The sequence below is a fragment of the Ostrinia furnacalis genome, unplaced genomic scaffold (assembly GCF_004193835.3).
Source record: "Ostrinia furnacalis isolate ACB-3 unplaced genomic scaffold, ASM419383v2 OfSCF7554, whole genome shotgun sequence".
NCBI lineage: Eukaryota > Metazoa > Arthropoda > Insecta > Lepidoptera > Crambidae > Ostrinia > Ostrinia furnacalis.
The window spans coordinates 365,299-391,538 of record NW_021137793.1 but is presented as its reverse complement, the minus strand read 5'-3'; the positions used below and the strand labels follow the sequence as shown (position 1 = coordinate 391,538).

The 26,240-nt window shown below is 36.9% G+C and overlaps 1 protein-coding gene across 2 annotated transcripts; it reads left to right on the top strand.

Annotated features, from left to right (window-relative positions):
- On the top strand, positions 1-26,114 carry LOC114365075 (uncharacterized). 2 transcript variants are annotated; one of them, XM_028321532.1, is made up of 9 exons: positions 1-159; positions 197-403; positions 12,066-12,281; positions 13,236-13,429; positions 14,291-14,416; positions 17,367-17,478; positions 20,499-20,618; positions 21,257-21,371; positions 24,839-26,114. In XM_028321532.1, exons 2-9 carry the CDS (start codon positions 387-389, stop codon positions 24,971-24,973), a joined length of 1,035 nt encoding a protein of 344 aa, XP_028177333.1. In that variant the 5' UTR covers positions 1-159; positions 197-386; the 3' UTR covers positions 24,974-26,114. The 2 variants fall into 2 exon arrangements, with proteins under 2 accessions (XP_028177333.1, XP_028177332.1); XM_028321531.1 differs by lacking the exon at positions 1-159 and having other exon boundaries at positions 174-403; positions 17,364-17,478.
- Positions 26,115-26,240: the final 126 nt, after the last annotated feature.

Sequence of the window (26,240 nt, the reverse complement as noted above, 5' to 3'; positions counted from 1 at the left end):
GGCGGTGGCTTGTCGTGTTGTCGTCTTCCTTCATTCATCATGTATGATGTCTGTGACTGTGATGATCTGTGGTGATGATCACTCACTCACTCACTTCACTTCTCATCCATCTGTGCAGTCTGCAGTGTGACTGTGCACTCACTTGCTTTGCTTGAAGAAGTGTTCGTTCGTTTCCTATGTATTACTTTTCTCTATGGTGTTCGTGTTGTGACTTGCTTGCTGCAATAAATGTTCCCGTTTTTTGAAGAAGTTACCGGTATTAACAAATTGTTTGCAGTTGTGACTATTTACCTATTCAATTACTTTAGTCAGTATTCAAGTATCTATTGTGAGTGTGAGGTGTAAAATAAACTTGCGTGAATGTGATTGAGGATTTCATCCTGAAGATGAGCTTCAAATTGAAGTAAGTTTTACCATAGTTTTATAAATTTATTCTAAATCACAGTAGTTATCACCACTCGTTTTCATTTTATTGCCAACACAACTTATTTATTTTTATTTTAAAAGTATTTGAACTCGATGTTTTATCATATTTTTAAAACCCAATTCAGGATGGAATTGGACGAAATATTATGTTGAATCGGTACCATTTTTTTTAAGTCTTAGATTGTAATTATTTGAGGTCATGGACTTGCAGTCAAATAATTATATTTCGATATAGTGATTCATTAGATAGAGTTAAGGATGAAGGCTCTTTTCATGGCATACATGGCATCAGCATCACAAGTTTTATTATGTATCGAGATAGAGCGAGATAGGCCTCAAGCCCCCGAGAATGATCCACCTTTTTTACTTAAAATTTTTATTTAATCCACTTCCATCCATAATGGCCCACAATTGTTTTTTAAATGACGGTAAGTAGGTATTTTAAAATCTTAATACGAATCAGTCATATAATTTTCTTGTACATTTGTACAATTTATAGTTCATTCAGCTTATGATGGTGATTTAGACAGATGAAACATTTTGTTTCATGAATCCAACTTCCTAAGAATAAAAATATGAGGTATAAAAATCAATCACTTTTTTGTGACTTTATCCTTTCAAAATACAATTAATAATCTTTCTCACTTAACCTAAACAAGAATTTCAAATACTTATTAGTTTATTATTTATTAAATTTTGTGAAAATTATCATATTACATGAAATGCATAATGCGTTAATCGGAACTTTTGCTCATAGGGATGGACAAGAACAATCGCAACCAATCAATAATCGGTATGGTAGTCATCTCACCATCTAATCCCAATTATTCTCTCAGGCAAGTCAAAGTTCAGTCAGTACGTGTGCGTTTGCCTTACATGGCCGGTTGTGTATTACGCGATTTCTCCACGAGTTGTATGTCATTCAATATTCTTGTTTTTATTGAATAAAATGCATAATATTTAATTAAATAAATAAATATCCTTGGACATTTTACACTGCGCTTCTAGTCCCAAACTAAGCAAAGCTTGTACTATGGGTACTAGACAACGGATATAAACATACTTAAATACTTTTTTTTTTGTAAATACATACTTATTATACATAGAAAACACCCAGTCCAATACAAACAAATAGGTTCATCCACACAAATGTTTCTACTGTGCGGGAATCGAACCCGCTACCTCCGGAATAGTAGTCCGTTTCGAACCACTACACCAAACGGCCGACTACTACCGAATTCTTTGTGATTTATTGTGTAACAATGTTTATTCCATATCCAGATAATTAAAATTCGTAGATATAATTTTGATTTTTCATAGATAAAATTAAAAATCAAACAAATAAAAAGTCAATTAGATTTCTTAAGAAAATAAATTCTTGATTCTAAAAAATATTGATTAGGTTTAAAAGAAGCGTCTCACTAAATAGAAGTGTCATAATCACTTTCTTACACTGAATAGACTATAATTAATAATCATTTTCAATTTTTCTGAACAATTAATACTTCCTTAGCTTTGGCTGGTCATCCTCCTTTGAATTTCATTTGGTATAGCTCTTGCCTTTGAAGGTTTATTCAGGCTATGAAGCAGCTTAATTTAGCGTCAGTTTATATGGTATTGGATAATATTCATACAAAATAACCTTGATGTTTTGTATGTAGAAAAAATGATAGCGCACATGAAGCATTTTCAGGATCAGTAATGAACTTCTTTGATATCGTGTATAGTAGGGATATTATGGATATGTAGTTTTGGTTATGGATAATAATATTATACCGATATTTTTTATATCAGATATCCGAAAGTTACGGTTACGGATATCTGTGATTTAGAATGCAATTTGCAATAGTTGTCCAACATGGTTCATTCATGGCCACTAGGGCATGCATTATTCGTTCGATATTGGTATTCGAATATTTCGAATACTAAAATTTATGGTATTCGAATACTTCGGATAAAACGATTTTTTCGAATACTGCTATTTTCAAAATAATGTAAATTAAAAGAAACACTTTTTTGTCTATAATCATTTTAATAAGGATCAATTTGCTTAATACAATCATCTAACTTCAATAACTACTTGAAAAAAAAACGCTGCTATCGAAGGTATTTGAAAAAATACTGTTCAAACGAATAAAGCCCCAGATCGGTGATCTGATACCTGAACACCAATTTGGTTTCCGGGAAAGACACTCCACAACTGAACAGGTCTACACAGTCTACAGAACCACAAACATCATCTCAGAAGTACTAGAAAAGAAACGATATTGCTCAGCTGCGTTCTTGGACATAAGTCAAGCCTTCGACAAGGTCTGGCATAAAGGGCTCTTGTACAAACTGAAACAGAACCTCCCATGCCCGTTCTACGAAATACTTAGGTCGTATTTGAAAGACAGATGCTTTGAAGTCAGATCTGGAGACTCTTGTTCTGCCCTATGCAACAAACCGTCCGGTATATCCCAGGGTAGTGTCTTGGGGCCCGTGCTATACCTATTGTTTACCGCAGACCTGCCAACAACTGCAAATACATTCACAGGAACCTTTGCTGACGACAATGTAACAATGGCAACACACGACGATCCAGTCACGGCCTCATTCTATATCCAGGAAAGCCTGACGGAAATGGAGAAATGGTACCATTCATGGCGTATTAAAGCGAACAGAGAAAAATCTGTGCATGTTCATGTAACCTTCACTTTAAAAAGAAACTCCTGCCCACCGGTTAAACTTAATAGTATCCAAATACCTCAGGCTGAGCCGCTGAGGACATTAGGTATCTGGGCTTGCACTTGGACCGCAGGCTAACCTGGAGAAAGCATATATGGACAAAGAGGAAGCACCTAGATGCCAAACTAAGAAACATGATGTGGCTTGTCGGAGGCCAGTCACAGCTGAACACCAGTAGCAAAATGATGGTCTACAAACCTATCTGGACCTACGGGATACAGCTGTGGGGAACAGCTGCCAACTCCAATCTCGACATAATCGAGCGCTTCCAGACAAAAGCCATACGTTTGATTTACCAAATCCCGTGGTATTTTAGCAACAGGCTCATCTATCAGGACTTGCCATTGCCCACAGCCAGAGAGGAAATAAAGAGCCACACACTCCGTTACAAGGATAAACTTTCAAATCATCCAAACTCATCAGACCAACAACTCATGACCATTGAAGGCTTCCTATTCAACAGACTGCAAAGAGCTAGTGTCAAGAGTCTCCTTAGTAGATTCCAGGACAGTTGAGAAACCATGACCACTGAGGGCAACTGAGTCACTGGACTCCTGCTGATTTACTACAAACAAAAAATCTCATTACAACAGGAGATAACTACACCATAACACTAGCACCATCGCTGCATCGAAAGCATTTATGTCTAACACTTTAACCTTTTTCGCGAATATTGGTTGGCACTTGAAGGGATATCTGCGATTGCGCGCACTTGTCCATTCATCTAACCTTACCGCTAACTTCTTGCCTGCAGTTTTAATAGTTCTAAGTTTTATTAAGTAGTTTGCGGTCAGATATTTTTACAAGTTTTTAATAGGAAAGGCGTATTCGTATTGTTCCAAAAGACCGAATAATTATATAGATGCTATTCGAATAATGAATGTGGCGAATATCCGAATAATATGGATATCCGGATATCCGAATTGCATGCCCTAATGGCCACACACTTTACTTATACAGAGTGTCCCAGAATGGGTGAATCAAACTGCTAGGGGAGGTAGCTCTACTAATGTACTATAGACTAGAGATGAAACGGATAGTTGTTTGGCCGGATACCGGATACCGGATATCCGGCCAGCTGCTAGGCCGGATAGCCGGATATCCGGCGGCCGGATAGTTGGCCCATTGTGTCGTTGCATGTCGTGACGAGTTTAGCGCCGCACAGGTACTTCGAATGCGATCAGTGGGTCTATTAGTAGACTAAACTAGTCACATTTTTCGAAAATCGAATCAGTCCGAATAGAATGTCAGATTTTGCCACTTGTCTAGGGGGCAGATCAATTCGGGCGATTTCGGTTGCTATCGTGAATGTGTGATTGAATAGCGAAAATTAAATTAGTTTACTTGCTACGTAATCTGACNTATAGTCTTTTTCACCTAAGATGATCCGTATGACGTTTCGAGTTTGAAAGATTTAGAGATGTCACATAACTAAACCATAGCGATTTATCTATCGATTTTTTTCGAAGAGTTAGTAAAACCTACTTTTAGAGAAATATTTTGTATAGGTGTTATTTAACAAAAAACATGTTTTTTTTCATTACAAATATTATTGTAACAATTTTTTATTGATAATATTCAAATTTCATGGTTCGTGTTCAAAAAAACGATTCCTAAAAAGTACTGGTTCTGTTTCTTTAAATTAAAAACTATTAATTTATTTTCAATGCGTTTATTAAAGTCAATAAACGAAAAATATAGTTGATTTTTGTGATGTTTTTAATAACTAAGTATTTACTGCAATCGATTAATGAACCGCGGAAATAATCGTTTTTATTATACAAGAAATACCCCAGCACTAAATCTATTCCGTTTCACACATTGCGCACATTAAATAAAAAATATTTGTACATCGTATTTCATTAAAATATAATCAATAGACTCAGGTTTTACTATATATTTCAAGACAAGTAGTTAATTTTTTTTTATTATATTGCTAATAAAATACAAATATTTTTTCAAAAATATTCTGCATATGTAGTATGCGTAATATGGATAACCTTGAAGTGTCATACGGATCATCTTACGTGAAAAAGACTTATAGATTAACGTTTACCAATCGTAAATACAATAAATGCTTCTTAAAATTAAGTTTTTATTTATTTTACTTTGCTTAAACAACCCTAACGCTTGAGCTGCGAGGTAGATAAATTCTGATCACAAAAAAATTGCGCTCTTGTGAGCGTAGTATTACGGTGCGATTTCGAATGCACCAGGTTCGTTGGAAATTTTGCATTATTATTATTACCGTTAAAATGTCGGCATCTGATCCTGATCAAAGGAGTGCAATTTCTGTTGGTACTATTATGTATTCTGTGCTCATAGCTCAAGCGTCAGGGTTGTGCAATGTAAAATAAGGTACTTGATACAAATAAGGCCTACGTTCTAATAAGGCCTATACATCAGAAAACACAGATAAATAAATCCAACCGGGATAATACTTCAAGGACACGTACTCATATGCCCTACAACCCGGTAGAGTGCAAGAGTGTCCCGATCCATGATCCCAGCACCAATTGGCACGCGTTCTTCTAAGGTGGTGGGTGATTTCGTGCTCTCTTATAAAAATCTGGCAATTTCATCTTAAATTTTCGGTAAAATAACGCTGTTTTAGATTAATCTTTTCTTTGTAATCGTTTCTAAATATTTCTTACTAGCTAATAATTACCTTAATTTGTACTACTGGCTATAGATGCATTATTTGTAAATTTTTAAAGACAACAAGAGCGAGATATCTAATAAGGCCTAGGCCTTATTTCAGCATGGTAGGCCATATTGGATACTTATGTCAACACCTGATAACGGACAAATTCATTAAACTAAATGAGTCAAAGAGTAACTAAATATTTATTTAATAAGAATGTTACTAACAGCACAGAAAATAAAAAGAAAACAGAGTAAAAAAAATTTACTAAACCTGTAAAAAAAAGAAAAAAAATACAAAACCAATAAAAAATAAGAAAAAAAAGCCGTATGTATAATTCTAAAGGATAGGAGAATCAAAGCTGGTATTATCATGCCTGTCTCGAAGACAATGTAGCAGATATGCTACCATAAAGGACTGCTTTTGGTGGCATCATAAAGATTGTGTAGGAGTTCGTAAAGATGATTCAGAAGCCTTTTTATGCCCTGGTTCTAATAAAAATTGAGATCTCATTTTGTTTNAAAAAAACGTATATAATCAAATGTTTTCAAATATTTATCTTTTTATTTGACTTAAAATTACGTTTACGTGACAATATAATAGCAAAAGTAGCCATAGAAAATGTATTTTAACAAAAAAATAATATTTTAAATCAGATTTACTCTATCGTTAAATTCGTCTTTAGAATAAAAAAAGAATAAAATTAAAAATGTTTTATTCTTTAGAATAATATGGCGTTTCAAACAATAGTTTGGTGAAGTAAGTGTCTCTCTCCGAAAAGCGGGACCGAGCCTGTCCCGCGCGGGACATTTAAATTTGATTTAAAAATCGGGACGTCCCGCCAAAATCGGGACGTCTGGCAACGCTGACCTATAATGAACTTCAGTGTTGCGATAATTCGAAATTGGACAAACAGTTTTAAAAGGTGTAGGTAGTGTCGGAAAATAGACACGGTGAAGTAAAGTTAATGTTTTTATTAGCTAAAATAATTTTTTTGCTACAGTTTTTTGTCATAATTATTTCAAAATTACTTAAAAAGTGTAGTTTTTTTAATTATTTAAATTACTGCAGTTAATTATTATTCCTAAATATTACGATTTTCCATTAAAGAAGGATAACAGTTCTGTTGGAACAATAAACCTTGATTGCGACGATGATCGACCGAGCGTGTATAGGTACACAGGCGCGTGGCGGCCCTGACTGATTTGCAACTTGAAGTTGTCGCGCGCTGTAGTTAATTATCTCAGCCGGCATAGGCGAGTGACGGAGGCCTGGTACAGGTACCTATTAATTACCTTAGTAATATATCTACATTTATTTAATTCCAACAAATAAAAACGGCAATGCGCGTAATCCATCGAGTTCCAGATCTACTCCCGTCCCGTCCGTCATCGCGTCACCCGATTTCCGATCGAGGAAATTCAACAAAAACATTCTAGGAGTCACGACTTTAGGACCAATAATGTTAAGAAAATGTTACTTTAGGTATCTACCTACTTAATAATGGAAAAAATCCCTCGATTTTGAAACATTCTTCATTGATGCTCCGCTCCTATATTCCTTGGTCTTATTAGTGTTATAATTTACAGGGAAAGTCGTACAGAATATTGAAGGACGTGATTATTCAGGTCATTTCTGATCGAATTGATCCTATAATATGGTATCCGAAACCTAACCGTTATGGAGATGTCGCAGTCAAATGGTATAATCCGCCGTTTTACATTACAGCTAGGCATTTTGCATTACAGCTCTGTTTTGTAATATGGCGGCTTAACGTTTAGGCGTATTGAATACAGCTGAATGAAAATCCGCCGGAATGTATTCGGCGCCAAACGTTCTTCAATACGGCTAGCCGTAATGTAAAACAGCGTGTCATTACCCGCCGCTTTGATAGTTTTTAGTTCCTATTTTCAATACCGTGGCGCTGCCGGATAAAGTGGCTATGGATTCTGGTGTTCGGCGGAATCCTACACAATAATATTATTAGTGTAAAATATGAAATCATGGCTGTGGCCGGTGAAGATAATTTTATCTTAAAGAAAAATAACACAGAAAAATGACTAAAACTTTATTGTTTTGAGTTACCTGTTCCCTGTGATCATTTTTAATGTCTAAAAAAGACTAAAGCCAAATATCTAATTAGGTAATTCTTAAAATGTTTAGAAAAGTCTAATTGTTTTGAGTTACTTTTTTTTAGATGACTATCCCTTGTGATTTATAAATAAGTAAAAAAAAATACTGAAGCCAAATATATTATTTAGTATACAGTAACGAAGATAATAATTCTTAAAATCTGTCTTATTAAAATTTATTTTCATTAAACATTGTTTTATTTTGTAAGTATGGTCACCCTACAATCTATAGTAGTACGATGCGGCTAAACGTGGGCCGCCGTATTGAAGAACGTATCGCAATGACGATCCGCCTAAACGTTAAACCGCCGTATTACAAAACAGAGCTGTAATGTAAAATGCCTAGTGGTAATGTAAAACGGCGGATTATACAATCCGACTGCGACAGAGATATTGAATTTTTAAGATTAAAAAAAAATTTTTTTTCTTTTGTCTTTTCTATCGATTTTATTGCGTTTGGAGCTACTAGGGCCCGGTTTTTTTATGTTTCCAGTTAGAAGGATAAATGGGATTGGAATGGGTTCCTGAGATTAGCGCGTTCAAGTAAACAAACAAACTCTTCAGCTTTATAGCTCGGGCAGAAATTGAAATGATGAATTTTAATTTCTGTGACGGGTCTGGGTGTGACTATGTATAATATTTATGTATTTAAAAAAAAAAGTATATAAGTAGTATATCCGTTAAGCTAGCACCCATAACACAAGCATTAAGTTGCTTACTTTGGGGCTAGCTGGCGCTGTGTGAAATTGTCCAAAGATTTATTATTATTATTTATTATTTATAATATTAACTAGCTTTCCGCCCACGGCTTCGCGCGCGTGGACTACATTATCTACATATTTTACGGAACCCTATTTTTTAAAATAAAATTTAGCCTATGTTACTCGTGGATAATGTAGCTTTCGAATGGTGAAAGAATTTTTAAAAACGGTCCAGTAGTTTTTGAGCCTATTAATTACAACCAAACAAACAAAGTTTTCCTCTTTATAATATTAGTGTAGATATAATATAAGTAAAGTAGATAGATAGGCATTATGATGATATTTTTGTTTTATATTGACATTCACAAAAAGTGGATGCTGCAGGGCCTGCAGGTAATCCGGTTTAGTTGCTACGACTCACCGATATCGGTGTGGTATCCATGATGAGTCATCGGAGAGCATAGCACGGCTTGACACCGACTCCGCCAACCGCTTAGCCAGTTTAAAAAAAGATCAATCGGGTTTAGGAAGGAAAGAAACATAACAATATGAATACAAGCAAAACAAAATATGATGTTACCTACCTATTTTGAAATGATGCTTGCTAGGTACTACGTATTTTTACAAATTGCAAGTTGCAAGTGTTGCAACCATTTTTATGTTGAATGTGCGTGAAACTTGTGGTGAAACTGAAAGAAACAAATCATTTTCTTCTGAAGTTCTTGATGAACCGGTAACCGGAAAACACAAATTATTTGCAGCCTTATATTTCTTAGATCCTACTTCCTACTATAATAAAAACTAATGAACGGATTTTGTTGAAACTTTACAGTATTATTGTTTATAACCCAGAATAACATATTATAGGCTATAATTTATGACGATAATGTGATAAACTAAATTTCACGCGGGTGAAGCCGCGGCCAAAAGCTAGTACCTACCTACCCCATAAAAATAGGTACTACTAGGTAACTTGGAGAAAAGATGTCATCAACATTGTCCTTGGTAGGAACTACTTTTGGATTGCTTGTAGCCTACCTACTATAACGTAGTTCTCTCCCACGACGAGCATAGGTACATCTATAATGATGTGTTTGTAGATGTAGATTCTGTAGGTATTATTTTTGTACTGTTAACCAATATGTTGAGTACCAAGGTCATTCGACTGTTTATTTTCTTATTATAAAAACTTGATTTGCGTATGAAACAAAATACCTATCTTGTCGTTGATTTTACATAATAGGTAGGTAGTGCGGTCAATGACCGTAAACTAGCGCCAGATCAAAGGATTCTTTCAGGCAACCTAGAAATCAGTCGCTTAGAATAAATGTAATAAAACGGCAAGGCGGTGGGTGTAAACTGATTAGAACTGTCTTAAAATTTTCGTATGGACTGGACTGGACCACTGCTGGACTATGAGCCTCCTCCACTGCCAAGCGTGGGGATATGGCAAAACCCTCCACTATAGTGGAGAAGGCTCATTCATGTATTACTTTAAATATAATTATTCGTTTGTGGAAAATGGAGATTGCATTAACTCCATAACGCAGTCGCTAAAGAGCGCGTAAAGGACACGTGCGCATTTAGAATAAATTAAAATAGTGATGTGAATCAGCAGATCGGCCGGTTATCGCGCTCGCTCTCGGCTCGCCGCGCATAAGCCCCACTCGCTCGCGTTATGTACCCTTTGTCTTTTTGTTACTAGCCAGCATCGCAATAAATATTGACGCAGTAAGCTCGCAAAGAAGCATGCGCTCACCGAGGAATGAATGATTGGGTCATTGCCCGATTTAGATACCTACTACGATCAATATTATAAGTTTACTAGTTATAATAGTAGGTTAGGTAGGTACCTACATACCTACTTATGTTAATAATGCCGAACAAGGAAAGATATTTTTTTTAGATTGATGAGCAATTCATTTCGTCAAAGTTCACCACACAGCTAGGTAAATACAAATCGTAAATTGCATAAATCTGTTGTGATAGTAAAGGAATGGATTTATTTTATTTTCCTACTCACAGTCACAATATTGTTTTATTAAAAGTTTTCCTTTTTAACATAATATAGGATATCTTAGGAGTTATTTAAAGTTTGCGTAAAAGGAGACCCTACTGTATGTTTTTGTATTACCTACAAGTTACTTTATGCCTATAGCACCTACCTAGGTACAAATCAAACATATGCTTGCGGACACAATGTTTATTATGTTTTTATTTTAAACTAAAGTAGATAGTCAAGATTGGAGATATTAACCTTTATTATACCTATCTGTTTGTTACTTTTGTAGGCAATTTAATTATGATATTGTATAATTGTAATGAAATTCAAATGGGACTGATATCATAATTCATTTAGTCTGCAAATGGGATTGGTATCATATTATGAAATAATAATATTAAAAATAAAATACTTTTGTAATTTTGAAAATTATGTACAATACTTAGCTAAGAAATAGACAAAGTTAAATACATAATTATAAATGATTAAGTTTGGTTTCATAATGTTAATATCATAAAGATCCTGGAAATATAAAACTAGAGACCATCCCTAATAGCACAGTAGCTAATAGGGTCCCGTTTTCATCCTTTGGGTACGGAACCCTAAAAACTAGTCTATACAAAATGTTAGGAAAATGCTTTCTAATGTCTTTTGACTTTTGTAGCTACTAACTAATAATAAAAACAATTCAACAGCCACGTTATCAATTCGTTATAATATTATGTCCAGATTAGGTATACGTAAATATAGGTAGGTACGTAGATAACGTAGATTAGGTAGAAACTTCTAGAACTCATAACAATCAGGTCCAGATTATAGGGAAGTATAGGTACATAGATTAGGTAGAAACTTCTAGAAGTCATAACACAATCACGTGTTACGTTTCGCTGATAGATAATAAGTGCAACAGACGACTCGCGTCGCGTCGTTCGATATCAATGGCCAATCATAAAGCAGCACTCCATGTGCGTTGTAGTAAAGGAAACTTCATTAATTAAATACAAGTTATTCCAATTAAATAGGAACTGCATAATATGTTGTAATGGCATAAAACCACAATTTTAAGTTATTAATTGGAGCGTAATACTCATACTTGTAGTTGGTTTCGTTACGACAGCTTTATGGAACCAGATTAAATACATGTAGGTGTCCATGAGGATTTGTAGGATAGATAATTCAAGTTCTTTCGAGCGAAAAACATTAACCCTGAGTTACACCATCATACATAACTTTAACGAAAGTAAAAAGTCTGTCAAACTTCAGACAAAAACAGCGGATAAGGTTAACTTAAGGTCAAGTGTTACTAAGTATTGACAGCTAATATTTCCAGATAAATTTCTATTTCATGGTTTACCCATGTAATGTAGGATGCGCGCGCGAAACTCGCGAGCTGGAAACTGTACTGAAACTAAATGAAAACTTTGTCTTTTCAGCACATTATTGGTGCTCTGGGCATCTTGGGTCGGCATGGGGGTGTCGAGCCAGCCCGCGGCCTGCTACGAGAATTCCAACTGCCCCACTGGGTTTTACTGCGAGAAGGCCACTACTCGATGCCTCGAGTGCCTGCAGTGCGAGGTGTTCAAGCGCAAGCCTCCGCCAGGCGACGTATGCGTCACGTCTGTCGTGCATTGCGGAGGCTGCACAGAGGGGTGAGTGATTTCAATGTTCGACATAAAGGTTTTTTGTCACCGTTGAGGTAGCAGGTTCATGTAACCAACAGTTACATACATAGCCATACACATATTATTTTCTTTCCTGTTTCAAAACAATTTGTAAGGATTTATTTGCGACTTCTAGGGAATGTGAAGTCATAACTGATAATAATGGCGTCTGCTCAATTGGTGAAGATAAGATAAAGATATTTTGCATTAATGATCGAGTTATAAAATTATTCCATCGAAAATAAAATAATGATAGCAATTAAGTTCACCCGTTCTCGGGCGTTGAGCTCTACACTCGACAGGGTATTGAGTATTGCGTCATGCGCTCAGTAAATCCGATAGTGGAATAAATTGAAAAATGAAAACAGCTAATGCAATTTATTTTATTGCTATTGTCTATGAAGTTCTTAATTTTATAACGTGCACAAATCACATAATATGTTATGAAAATTGTATGTTTAATTACGTAGTTTAATTAAATAAAAACAGCGAAACAGCTAGTAAGTAAATGCATCACTCATTTGAGGTGTGGGCGGGCGGTTGTGGTTTCCAAATCAATCGTAATCGAATTGAATCATACCAGGATTAAGATACCAAAGAGGAGCTCTCTCGTTCTATTACAAGTTGATTTACCTACCGTCGTCTGTACTTACAAAATAATGAGTAAGTATTTGGCTATGTATGTATAATGTAAGCTGCAAGCAGGCGTGTACACCAAGCGTAGGTATAATGACGAATAGCGTCTACCATTGTTCGCCCAACAAAAGTTGAGGTGAACACAATAATCACACTAATATCAAATCAGTCGGCAGAATACGCAAGATGTCAGCGCCCTAAGCGTATACAGATCTAAACCTTTGCTTGTGTGATGACCTAACTGTCTTTACTATAAGCTGCGCGCCGTGGACAGCAGCTGTACATAATGGGTTGCGTTATTTATAGGCTGGTTGAAGATCTGCGCATGGACAACGCGTGCGTGCCGGCGTTAAGCGCGCCGACCGCCGGCGCCGACGCCGCGGTGCCGGCGTACATGTGGGCCGTCGTCGGACTGCTGCTCGCCGTGCTCGTCGTCCTCATCGTCTACGTCGCCGTGAACAGGGAAACCTTGTTCCAGTTCATCCTCAAGATTCGTGCCAGTGAGTGCTCTTCATTATCGAATGGTGGTCGCGCGATATATTATTAGATTTAGATAACGCTACAGTGGGACGATAATATGCCGGATTTCCGATTATGTGACTTTCATGGAACTGGGCTTTGTTTATTTGTTTCATCTATCTTTCGAACACAACTGATTATATCATGTTGTACCTATTATGCACGTAGATTTACATTTTCAGTGGTGTTTCACAAGAAAGGAATCTTCTAACGTGTTTCCATTACACATTTTGTTTGTTTTACGTAGGTTAGGTATGTTTAATTGTGTCATAATATGGTATTCCTGTAAAAATATAGGTAGATTCTTTAATTTCTGATGTGAAATGTTCTGGATTGACTCCCGCCTAGACAACAGTTTTTAACGTATGATTCATAAAATCGGTCTCGCTGTTTCTTCAAGTTTCAGACTTCATGGATCCATGTTTGGAAAAAAATATTTTGACATAATCAAGCATTGAAAAGGTTAATTTAGGAAATAGTCTAAGCTTAGTCGCAGACCATCGACTTTTAGTTGGCCGTTAATCAGTATGGAGATGTATGAAAGTGCATTTGGTATCGGTCGATTCTTCATACAAATTGAAATCGGGCCCAACTATCGGCCAACTAAAAGTTGGTGTAAATAGAAAGACACGGGTCTTCTTAACGCGACATTTATTAATGAGTTACATTATGTACTCACGGCTTGACGTTTCGGGTGCTATGCTGCAGCCGTGGTCACAAGACCCGTGTCTCTATTTAAGTCGAAATGGAACGCGAAAGTTTAAAATCTTATAAAAGTTGGTGGTCTGCGCCTAGGCTAAAGCCTAAAAGGTTGAATGTAGAGTGTCGCGGTATGGTTGCAGCGACGTCGGTGCACAGCACTGCCGCAGCCGCGAGCCCCAGCGCGCCGGAGCCGCCGCCGCCGCCCTACACGGCGCTGTATGCGCCCGCGCAGCCGCCGCGATCCGAGCTGTTTGTCGTCGATGAAGGTAACACTTGTATTTGTGTCTTTTGTTACTAAGAAAGAAATAAAAACATTTTATTTCTTTCTTTCTTTATTTTTTTTTACTTTATTTAAGTTCGAACAACATGCCCCAGAACATCATGCATATCATCATTAGGTCCTTTTACATTAGTCTCCGTAAGTAAGCCGTGTGGTGACGGCAGAGTGGAAAACATTTGTCACCAACCCCTACTCTTCCCGCGGGTGACGTCGACGACTTAGGGACTACACATCAAACAGAGAACAGGCAGTAGCGCCACAGAATAAGCGCTCTCTGAAAAACATCAGTCTTTTAAACTGCGATCTCCAACCCGCCTGCCAAGCGTGGGGATTATGGCAAATTCTGCACTATAGTGGAGGAGGCCCATAGTCCAGCAGTGGACTGTAAAGGGCTGTTGATGATGATGACGTTATTCTCCATGTCGTCCTATAGTCAATGATTGTATTAAGCCTAAAATACTAACATAATTCAACTCACACATCATCATGATCATCAGTTCCTTTAGTTCCATGTTGTCAATGAAGGTACAATTACACATAAGCATTTCAAACATAAGTCTCTATTTACCAGAGGAAAATGGAGGATTTGGCCTTCACTCCCCCCATGCTGGCGATAAGGTTTGGAGAGGGCTGATGTTCGCATATTTTTATGGCCTTGCCTTAGCCCTAGTAGTTTTATGACATTTCAGAAAGGGAGTGGTGTTATTCTAATCTGCCTGAACTACAACGGCTAGATCCAACCCGTACATATTAATTTTCATACACAATACATTCATATGTACCTATAGTCACATGGTGTCAGAGGAACACGAGGCATTTGTCTCCAACCGTGGAAAAGCCTGGGCATACACATTGCACTGGCCCTTATCTCTTTCACCGTTGTTAGTTGTCACCAATAACCAATAACTTAACTTCTCTAAAGAAACTCTTCATTTTAGCACTGAAAATAGAGTTACATTTCAGTTGTATGTAAAATTTGATTTTTAGAATTTATCAGTGAGTTCGCGCTCTTATGACGTCATAAGTAGTCCCTCCCTATTGCAATGCAATAGAAAATGTCGCGCTGGGAAGCTCATAAAAATGTAATTTGACTAGGAGTACTAGGGCTATATTCAAAATAATCATTATTCAACTTTGTAAATGTGCCATGTGCTGCTAATGTGCCATTTTGTAATAGTAAAATAGTTTTTAGCTTGCAAATGTTCATTGTAATAAAGTACCTACACTCGACAGCAAATAAATCGCACCACCCGCGACGCGAACTTTAAAGATTTTCTTTTGACACAATAATGGTGCCCCAACAATATTGGTGTTATTTGAAAGCCCAATAAATATCCTTAAAGAAAAACACATTAATTTCTTAATAAATGATTAACATATACCATAAATGTGACTTGAAAAAAGACCTCACTTTGGGCTCACCTCTGGGTTCAATTAGACCAAAGGGTTATGCCCACTTAGTATGGGACATTTGGCCTGAGGTGGACAGACATTACAGCATGTAATTTGTTATTTATTAAATAGTCTATACCAGTAAGAAACAGAATATAAATATCATTTTGTATCCAAGTCCTTAAAAAATTTTTTTTTTTGCTGAAGACTAGAAAGGTTAGAAGAAAATAAAACACCATTTTTTTTATTATTATTATTGTAATCTGACTCATGGGTCAATAAAATATTGTCTAGGAACTAGGCAGGTGGAAATACATGTTACTGATACCTTGCCCAGCTCAAAAACCACAAAATTGTCATAACATGAGCACAGCAACCTACTGTTATTCGGCCAATATCAGGGCAAATGAATCCTCGTCCCATCATGTGTTTGTTGGGGCTCCATAGCATGTGTAGTAGCTCGATCAGCTCACTGCCACTTAAGGATGACATATTTGGTCAGATCCCCGCAGCTGAAACAAAGAAATTAATTATGGTATCATTCAAAATTCATTCTTTAAGATATTGAGATGTGATGTCAATTTTTATCTATCAGTAAGAAGTATTTGTATAGAAAAAAATATACACTTTGTTCAAATATATCAAGCCAATGTCTTTAATAAAATATAATGAAAATAATTATAAAAAAACTTACTTGACGAGGTGAAATCTGTTCCATTATTACATTATTTCGAATATGTGATTCTCTTTCCGTGTTAATATGCAGTCTATAGAACGTATTTGTAACAAAGACAATCCACGTTAACAGTGACCAGTGCTAGAGGTTGCTTCTTCATTTGAAATATTATTTGTCCTTGATTGGTGCAGAGCCACACCGTGGCCACGGTCCAACATGAGTGACAACATACACTGCTGTTATCAATCTAAAAAAAAAAGTTTTATTAGGATTATGGTAATCTACGGTAAAGGTAGTTGATCAAATACATTGTAAAAGGTATTCAACAAGTCCACACGCTCATTCAATAACTTACCAGCTGAGGAGTCATCCACTGACATTATAACCAACTGAACTTAATAAGCTCTAGGCTATGTCGCCTCCTCTGCATCATGTCAGCTATACAATTGATACATTTTTATGGTTATAAAACCAAATAATGATCACACGTGTCCTCTTTAACAGATGGATAGCGATTAATCCCAACTTAACAGTTTTATAGCCATAAAAGTTGGCTCAAGCGTAACTATCTATTTTTTGAAGAAGTGACTCTGGATCCTTCTAAAGAAACATTTTTGAGGTAAAAACCTTTCCTATAATGAAATGAAGTTTAGAACTAGGCTTTTGAATGGTACCAATATTGGTGTGAAGTGGGGATGCTTACGTTTGAAAGTGCTTGTCGCGGGTGGTGCGATTTATTTGCTGTCGAGTGTATATTACTGCTAGAACTATGTTTTATCGACCATTTGGCTGAGAATAGCCGTTAGCCTAGCATATCGTGCCGCTAGAGTCCAGTTTTCCGTGTATCAATATAGTTGTTTGTCGGCAGAAGCCGACCTGCTCCTGAAGCGCACGCAGGCGCCGCCGCGACCGCGCGAGGCCGCCGACTGTCAGGCCGCGCGGCCCTACAGCAACCCCAACTACATCCGAGGCCCGACCAGGTAACGCACTCAACTAGGATCGTCCTTACTCTACTGGAGCCCCTTAACTTCGAGCTCCTCTTATGTTTAACTTTCCCCCGGGACAAACTTGACCTTCATTGGTTGGGTTTTTATTGGCGGTCAAGCTGTAGATCCTGGCTACACAGGAGTTGCAGCGGTGGAAACGAGAGGTGGGAATAGTCCCGTACTAGAGGCCCTGAGCTCTGAGCAAGGGGCCACTTTTCCTTAATTAACCCTTAACCATCTACCAGGAGTCACTCAGACTACGGTGAATTTGTTTCTTGTCGTAACTAGTCCCATGCGCTGTAAGATAATTAGGCTTTTTTTGACAAATTTCTTACATCTTTTAACTAATTTACCTTTGGACAACTTAGTTTTTTGTTTAGAGTCTTGAAAAGAGAGGAGTTTGAGAGACTCCATGGTTATGTGACTGAAAAAAGTTTAACACACTTTTTTCAGTCACATATTAACCTACATGGAGGTTAAGGGTTAAAGGAAAAAAGAGGAATTGCAATTATACAATCTTAACAGCTATTTATGGTACGACGGGGTCCCCCTCGATCGCGGGGCCAAGGGCACGCCCAGAGTTCCCAGTGGGAAAGGGGCATGCACACCGTTGCAAAAGGAACTAAAGATCGTTTGCAGGAGCAAAGAACAGAAAGAAAATGCCGCGTCATGGATTGGACGCCTATGTCCAGAAGTGGTCTGACTATAGGCTGATAACGGTGATGATGATGCGCAAAGAAAAGAACCTAAATCTTATCCTTTGCGCTTTCCAAGATCCGGTTCGTAATATACGGCGAGACTCTTATCTCGATCGACACAGTACCTATCATGGTTCCCCGCAATGAAAGTAAGGCGTAAAGCTATAGAAAATTTGCATCAATTTAAAAAGTTTATGATTATCTCATATTCAAACAATTTAGCTCTGAAAAATTGTATTCAAATCGAAACCAAAGAAGATGCAAGCGTTTAAATGTAATATCAGCTGAGCTTGACGTCACATAATATCAGTCCATATTTACAATGAATGGAACGACACGCCACCACCACGCGTGCCGTTTTATCGCGGTAACTGACGTCATAATTCAATGAAAAATGTATTTTTTATCAAGTGTGTACTATAAAGATAAAGTTATTTATTTCCAAGAATAGGTATCCTCACCTATAACAATAACAACAAAAACGCTATTTTGTTCTGTTAAAATATTTAACAATCAAATTTCTTGAGCACTGTAGAAACAGGCATCAGCAATTCCTGAACTTTTTTCACCATCAATTGTGAAATCTATATATATAAAAATGAAACCCGTTTCGCGTTGTCACGGCATCACGTGTGAACGGCTGAACCGATTTCGATAATTCTTTTTTTTAAATGTTTGTGGAAGTCCAAGGATGGTTCTTACGGAAAAAAATATTAAGAAAATCTCTACGCTAAGGCGGTACGAAGTTCGCCGGGTCAGCTAGTATGTAATAAAAGAATTATGAATACATATAAAGTTGATAATGATGCTATGAAAATATTGCTATGACAGTTTAAAATTCATGTAAATGTGTTATTTTTTAATACAGACCTTGATGCGCGTGCGCTGCGCTGAGTCAGAAGCTTATCGGTTATCACGACACGACGCCTTGTAGGGCACTTCAGTCCACCAATAATTTCCATTTAATTGTGATCAGGTGATCAGGAGTCACGGCGAGACAAGCATTTTTGTCCGTGATATGGCTTAAATAATTTTATTTCTCGTTTGAGCCAAATAACGGTTTCACCGATGTATTAAGAAATCTACTAGGTATTCTGATATTCAAAATAAAATCAAAACCTGCAAAGATACGCGGTTCCTTGGCCCGTTCATAAGCCCGTGGTCATAATTCACGACATTGCCCAATTCGAGGGCGAGGTCCTAGCAAATGTGCTATTTGTTGATAAGTAGGTATGTAAATGTACAGTCGCGGAATGAAAAGGTTCGTCACCTTAGTGTCGGTTTTCGCTTGCACTAGGTACTGTAAGAGTCAAACCTGCCAACATAACCGTGCAAGAAACATTGCTGCTAACATTTAAATAAATATGACGTTTGCTAACGAATAAGGTTTTGCTTATTTATTTTTCTATCCCATCAGTGCAATGTCACAAAATGTAGTTTTTTTTATTTAATAGATAATGGCAGGTTGAACCAACAAGAAGGTTTTAGTTTATCAATCATAATAATCTTCTTGACAAGTTAAATTGTCAAACAACTTTGATCTGAATAATTTTGAACTTTACTGACGAACAGTTAAAGATTATTTTCTCTTAACTCGAGATTATTCTGTAACATAGTTTCAAAAGGTAATAATATGTGCTCGTGATTCGTTGAAGGAATCAATTTGAAAACTGACGAACCTTTTCATTCCGTGACTGTACAAGACACTATGATTTACAAAAGAATAAAATATGTATTAAGTTTAAACAAAATCCGCAAGCTAACTTCGGGTACACAATTTGTGCAAAATAACAAATAGAGTAGAGGACTGTAGCTTTTATTTAAATTACAATGACTCCATATATTTTGTAAACCATCAATGCCGTTTAAACTGACCACTTATTGTTTATATTTTTTGCATGCGGCTTGAAGTGTAAGTATTCCCGGATTATGTAAGCTAATTTCATGTTTGTTTGCACAGGTCCGAACCTGTTTTAGCCTGTGATAGACAGGTCTATTGCTTCCTTGCAATACAATGAAGAAGTATTTTCCTACTTAAGCCTATTGTCCAGGCATTCTTCAAAACCTTGTCAATATTAAAATAATTGTTTCGGTCTAAATAACATTTTATCTGTAGATATTCAATGTGTTTGGTTTCACTACTTTATGTAGGTATAATTTACCATATCTTGGCACCTACTTACTGTTTATTATAAAGTGTCTGAACGCTTATTGCTTTTAATTGATAAACTTTGGTCTTTTCCATTTGACATCACTTATGAGGTACAAGATAAACTATTAAGCATGTTATTATAATTTGATGTGCATTTTTTGCAGTTACAACCAGAATGAGGAAGCGGGACCGGCGTCACCCCCCTTCACTCCTCAAGATGAAGATACTATGGAAAGCCCTTGGACTCCAAATGAAACCACAAACAACGTTGTTAGTGATTCGAAGTGAGTATGAGTGTATAATTATGGAAGATTGCGACACGAATTTTATTGCGATGCATAAGATTTGACAGTTTTATTTTAAAAAAGTTACTAAAAAGATTAACGCCCGTATTCCCAAACATTACTATGAGGTCTCACAGTGCGCGTGGAGGCACAAGGTCACATACGAACCAATCACAGGGCTCTATTCAACGCTGTGCGTTCGTAAGCAAGCATCGTTTGTGAATACAGGTGTAATACCTATTTTAGCAGTTTTATGCAAGTGTGGTTCTAGAAAGCATCAAAATGTTCTAGCACTTTCTATTATTAAAGTAGAAAATTCTTTTTCTTATCATTTGAAGATAATATCGGTTCATATTCCGACATTAATACTATTGAATCCTGTAATTTTTGCACGTCTGCGAGCAGACTAAACACATGATCCTATTTAATATTGTCACCCTGTATTACTGTGTTTTTGGCAAATAAACGTTTTGAATTTGAATTTGAATTCGAAACAACATAACAACATTAAATGCGTTACTTCCATGCTCGATTTCAGCGAGTCTGCGAATTTTATTATTATTAGCGTTGAGTAGGATAGTGCTAATTACGTAGCCGGTATTGTTGACCTTGCATTAAAAGGTTATCTTATCCCCAAGCGGCAACGCGGCGGCGCTGGCGAATATGGCGGGCGCGGCGGGGCCGGCGGCCGGCGCGCGCGCGGCCGACTCGGACGACGAGGGCCCGCCTGCCAAGACCCTGTGCGTCAGAGAGGTCAGTTCTTTTTAAGAGTAGGCGCACACCGTTGATTTTTCGTCGGCCGATAGTTTAGTCGGGCAGTTGATCAGTATGGGCATGTATGGGAGTGCGCACACTACGCCGATTCAATTTGGCCGATTCTTCATACAAATTAAAATCGGACACAACTATCGGCCAACTAAAAATCAACGGTGTGCGCCTACTCTAAGATAACATTTTAAACCTTCGCGTTCCATTTCAACTAATAGACAAACACGGGTCTCAATGCGACATTCTTATTATTAACTAGCTTTCCGCCCGAAGTTTTCCCGGAATTTACCTAATCGAATTTTTCTCGCCGTAAAACCATCCTTGGACTTCAAAATCATTAAAAAAAAATGTTAAAATAATAATTGGTCCAGGCGTTGTTGAGTTATGCGCTTACCAACACATTTTGCGATTAATTTTTGAGACCTGTGTTTCTTTTTTTTATGTTAGGGAGCGCTCGGCACACGGGTGACTTTTTTGTCACCAAGGCAGTAGTAATAATTAATTACCCGTAATAGTATATCTGTTTCTTCTACACCTTTATAAAGAGAAAAAGAGAGGCATACTGTCGCGGTAACAAACATCACCTGTGCGCGCGCTCCCTTATTAATTCCCAATATTTTAAACTTTCGCATTCTTTTTTTACAATAAAATTAAAATCGCGGCACTTAACGCTACATTTTTATAAAGTAAGATGTACCTACCTACACAACACAGTCGAAATGTCAAGGTGTGAGTACCTACTCATGAACATACTTAATCAAAATGACACATTGAGACCCGTGATTCTCTATTTTAATTATTCATTCTTATAGTATTCTTATTTTTTTTAAATAATTTCCTTGTAGAATGCATTTAGCCACAACGGCGGTAAACATGATTGTGTCAGTCACCGCACCACTGACATGATATCTATCCTCTGAAGTGCCCCAAATGTTTCGTCATTAGTATTCTAAGAAGTCAACTCAATAAATAAAAATCTTAAATATATTTGACATGCATGAAAATGGCATGAAATGTCTTTTTTCAGTGATATATAGGGTAAACCAGAGAGTGATTGCCCACTGGTAGTGATTGCCCGCTTTAAGAATAATATTGTCAGGTGCTGACTTTGAATCACTCTAGTTAGATTTGAATTCACTAAGTAGATGGCTCCGAGATCAATGTACAGTAGATTTAAAATTTACAATAGGAAACACTAAAAAAAAAAACAGTTATGGCGGATTTTGTCAAGACGGGTGAAAATGTTACTCAAACAGGTAAAGACTTTAACAATTTTACTAAGGAATTACTTTCTTAGAGGTAAAATTTTTTTTGCAAGTTATTTAATATTCAACTAATGGTGTATAGTCATGATGAAATTATAAGTGTCTTCTCCATTATCAATGAAAATAACTGATAAAATTTGATTTCTAAGCTCAAATACTAATAATAAAATGCAAATAAAACATACCTTAACGACCTGGTTTTTCTTGTGTTGGGAAATAACTGAAAAAGGTGTGAAAAAAATCATGTTTATTTCTAATTAAATCCATTCTTACACCCTTAAAATGTATGAAACTTGTATCTGTTTTCTACTTCTACTAATAGATAATTTTATTGGCTATCGCATGATATAAAATTTTTGCTTATTTAATGTTAAACTACCCACGCTATCACTTGTTTTTGAAGGAAGAGGTGAAAACTTAAAATTAAAAACTTAAATCCTTGTAAATATGCGAGAAATGGGTCAAGCCCCAAATTTAAAGTATTTTCACCGATAAAATTGTCCATAGATTACGTCCTTAAAGTTTGATCACTACATGCCCGGACACACTGTATATTTTAAATACCTTCGCGAAGTAAAACTTCTGTACGTAGTACTTATTATTATTCTGTGGTTGAAATATTTAATTGTATTACATTCGGAGAAGTCAGGCAATCTAATCAACACAAGTAATTTATGTAATTCAATATTTATTTATAATATTTATAACTAGCTGACCCGGCGAACTTCGTACCGCCTTAGCGTAGAGATTTTCTTAATATTTTTTTCCGTAAGAACCATCCTTGGACTTCCACAAACATTTAAAAAAAAGAATTATCGAAATCGGTTCAGCCGTTCACACGTGATGCCGTGACAACGCGAAACGGGTTTCATTTTTATATATACAGGGTGTTAGGTAAATGGGTATATGAGCCGACACTAGCCCATGTTAACATGGTCATATAAATGGTATGGTGAAGTCAGAAAATTGATATCTTCATTTTAATTATTTTATTTTTCATACAAATCGGATTTTATAAAATTTATTTAGTATGAAAATTAAAAAAATTAAAATGATGATATCAAATTTCTGACCTCACCATACCATTTATATGCCCATGTTAACATGGGCTAGTGTCGGCTCATATACCCATTTACCTAACACCCTGTATATAAGAAGATAAGATAAGATATGTATATGGCTGTGACGAATCACTTTATGTGCCAACAATAGATATACAAAGATGCCATATTATTATTGAAGGTAAGATTCAGGGTAGGAGGTGATGGACACGTGATGAGATAAGGATGACATTGAGGACAAAGGTGAAGAAGTGGATGAGGAATCCTTATCAATCCTGAGAAATCGATAGACATCGAGTAAAATAATTAGGTGGCTGTTTCACGTGCGCGTGAGTAGGAGGAACCTGGAAATTTATTTAGAAACCAACCAAAAGGCCAAATCTTTCTTTTGCCTCTTGTAGATTAGGAAAGATCGTCCTCCTGCAGCGGACCCTGATCGACAATAACAGTTTCCGATATTTCGGCACTGTTGCAAGCGACATGATCACGGGAGTAACTGAGGAAACTGGTGAGTGCAACAGTGCCGAAATATCGGAAATTCGAAATTAAGGTACACGGTAGCGATCCATCAATAATAATATTAATAATGATTCCTGTGGCAGTTCTAGGGAGCATACTCGTGTATTAACATTGTCGGCCGTTTGGTGTAGTGGTTCGAAACGGACTGCTATTCCGGAGGCAGCGGGTTCGATTCCCGCACAGTACAAACATTTGTGTGCATGAGCATATTTGTTTGTATTGGACTGGGTGTTTTCTATGTATAATAAGTATGTATTTACAAAAAAAAAAGTATTTAAGTATGCTTATATTCGTTGTCTAGTACCCATAGTACAAGTTTTGCTTAGTTTGGGACTAGAAGCGCAGTGTAAATGTCCAAGGATATTTATTTATTACTAGCTTTCCGCCCGCGGCTTCGCCCGCGTGGAATTTTGTCTGTCACAGAAAAACAATATCGCGCGCGTATTTGCTCACCGTTTAGACCTACCCTGGGCTACGACAAATATTTTAAAACCAAAATCAGCTCAATCGGCCCATCCGTTCTCGAGTTTTAACCAGACTAACGAACATCAATTCATTTTTATTTATATAGATTTATTTATTTATTAACGTGAGTGCGTTTGCGCAGGATTCGAACAACAACCGCGGGCGCGAGTCTGGCGCGGGCGCGGCGCCGGCGCTCGGGCCCGTCGTGCACATCAGCGTCGTCAGCAACTTCACGTCGCTGGAGCAGCGCAACAACGTCAACCTGCCCGGGCACTAGCCCCTCGCCACGACCCGCTGCCTTGAAGCCCGTCAGACAACAACTTAGCAGTAATAAACATACACGGTCGCTTACTGCTCTTGCGGTCATAGTCAATTGCAATTTTACCGTGCTGCCAACCTTCGACTTACAAGATTACTTATTATTTTCAGGATTGCCAATTTCTGTTAGACTAATGCCCGTTTTCACCATCAATCGTTAATTCGTTCATCGTGACCCCTATGAAAACAAAATTCCTGTTATGTTTTACCATAGGGGACACTTAAAAATTAGGGATTGATGGTGAAAACGGGCATTCTTGTATTAAGAATCTTTAGCGAATCTATCCGTGATGCGCATAGTCCGAACTGTAACGTCTCTTGGCGGAGCCGAAGAGGCTTATTTTAAAATTTAAGCCTTGCCTTACATCACATTTTTTACTACTTAATTTCTATGTTTTGCTATGTTTTTTAGTTCGTTGTCGTTAACCTGTGATTAAACTAATCTTCTATTTGCCAACCTTTAGCCATGCCATTTTAAATCAAATTTAAATTCCTCTCTTCTTCTTTACTGACTTATTCGCCCGAACAAAACAATGCCAAAAATATAAAAACGTAAAATAAGGAGATTTGAGTGCGTATTTTAGAAAGAGGGAAATAAAAGTTTCGACTAAAAAGGTTAAGGTTTTGTACTTTATTGTTTAAAATATTTCATAACGTTTTTCAAGTTTTGTAAGAAAAAGGTAAATAAATAAATTTTTCTATTACTAATTTTGCTCTAAAATGAACTACATTAGCAACTATGTTATTTTAAGTTAAAACTAGTTTAATGTGGTCACCCGGCCGGGACCGCTAAAGCACTCAAGTGTGTGCAGGCGTATGACGTGCTCCCAGTCCGTTCAAAAGGTTAGTAACGAGAACGACTGACCCACAGGCTGTATCAAATTCACAGCTAAAGTTGACCGGGAAAATACCGTCACTTTATACGCCCGCAGCACACGGCGTCGCTAGTGTTGTAGCTAGATGTAGTGAATATATCAAATACCTACAAGCAGTGTGCGTTATAACTAGTGATGCAAGAGATCGAGTATTATAAACCTTATGACAGTAAAATGTAAACACTACACAGTATTAAAAATGAGTACATCGTTTTTGTAGGCCTTAACACATTGAACGCCAACGCGGTCAATGTTGTCCGACACTGCACTTTCCTACCAGGCCAAGTAAAAATTTCAATTTTTTTCAATTTTCGTCGATTGTTTTTTTTTGTTAAATCGTTACATTATAAA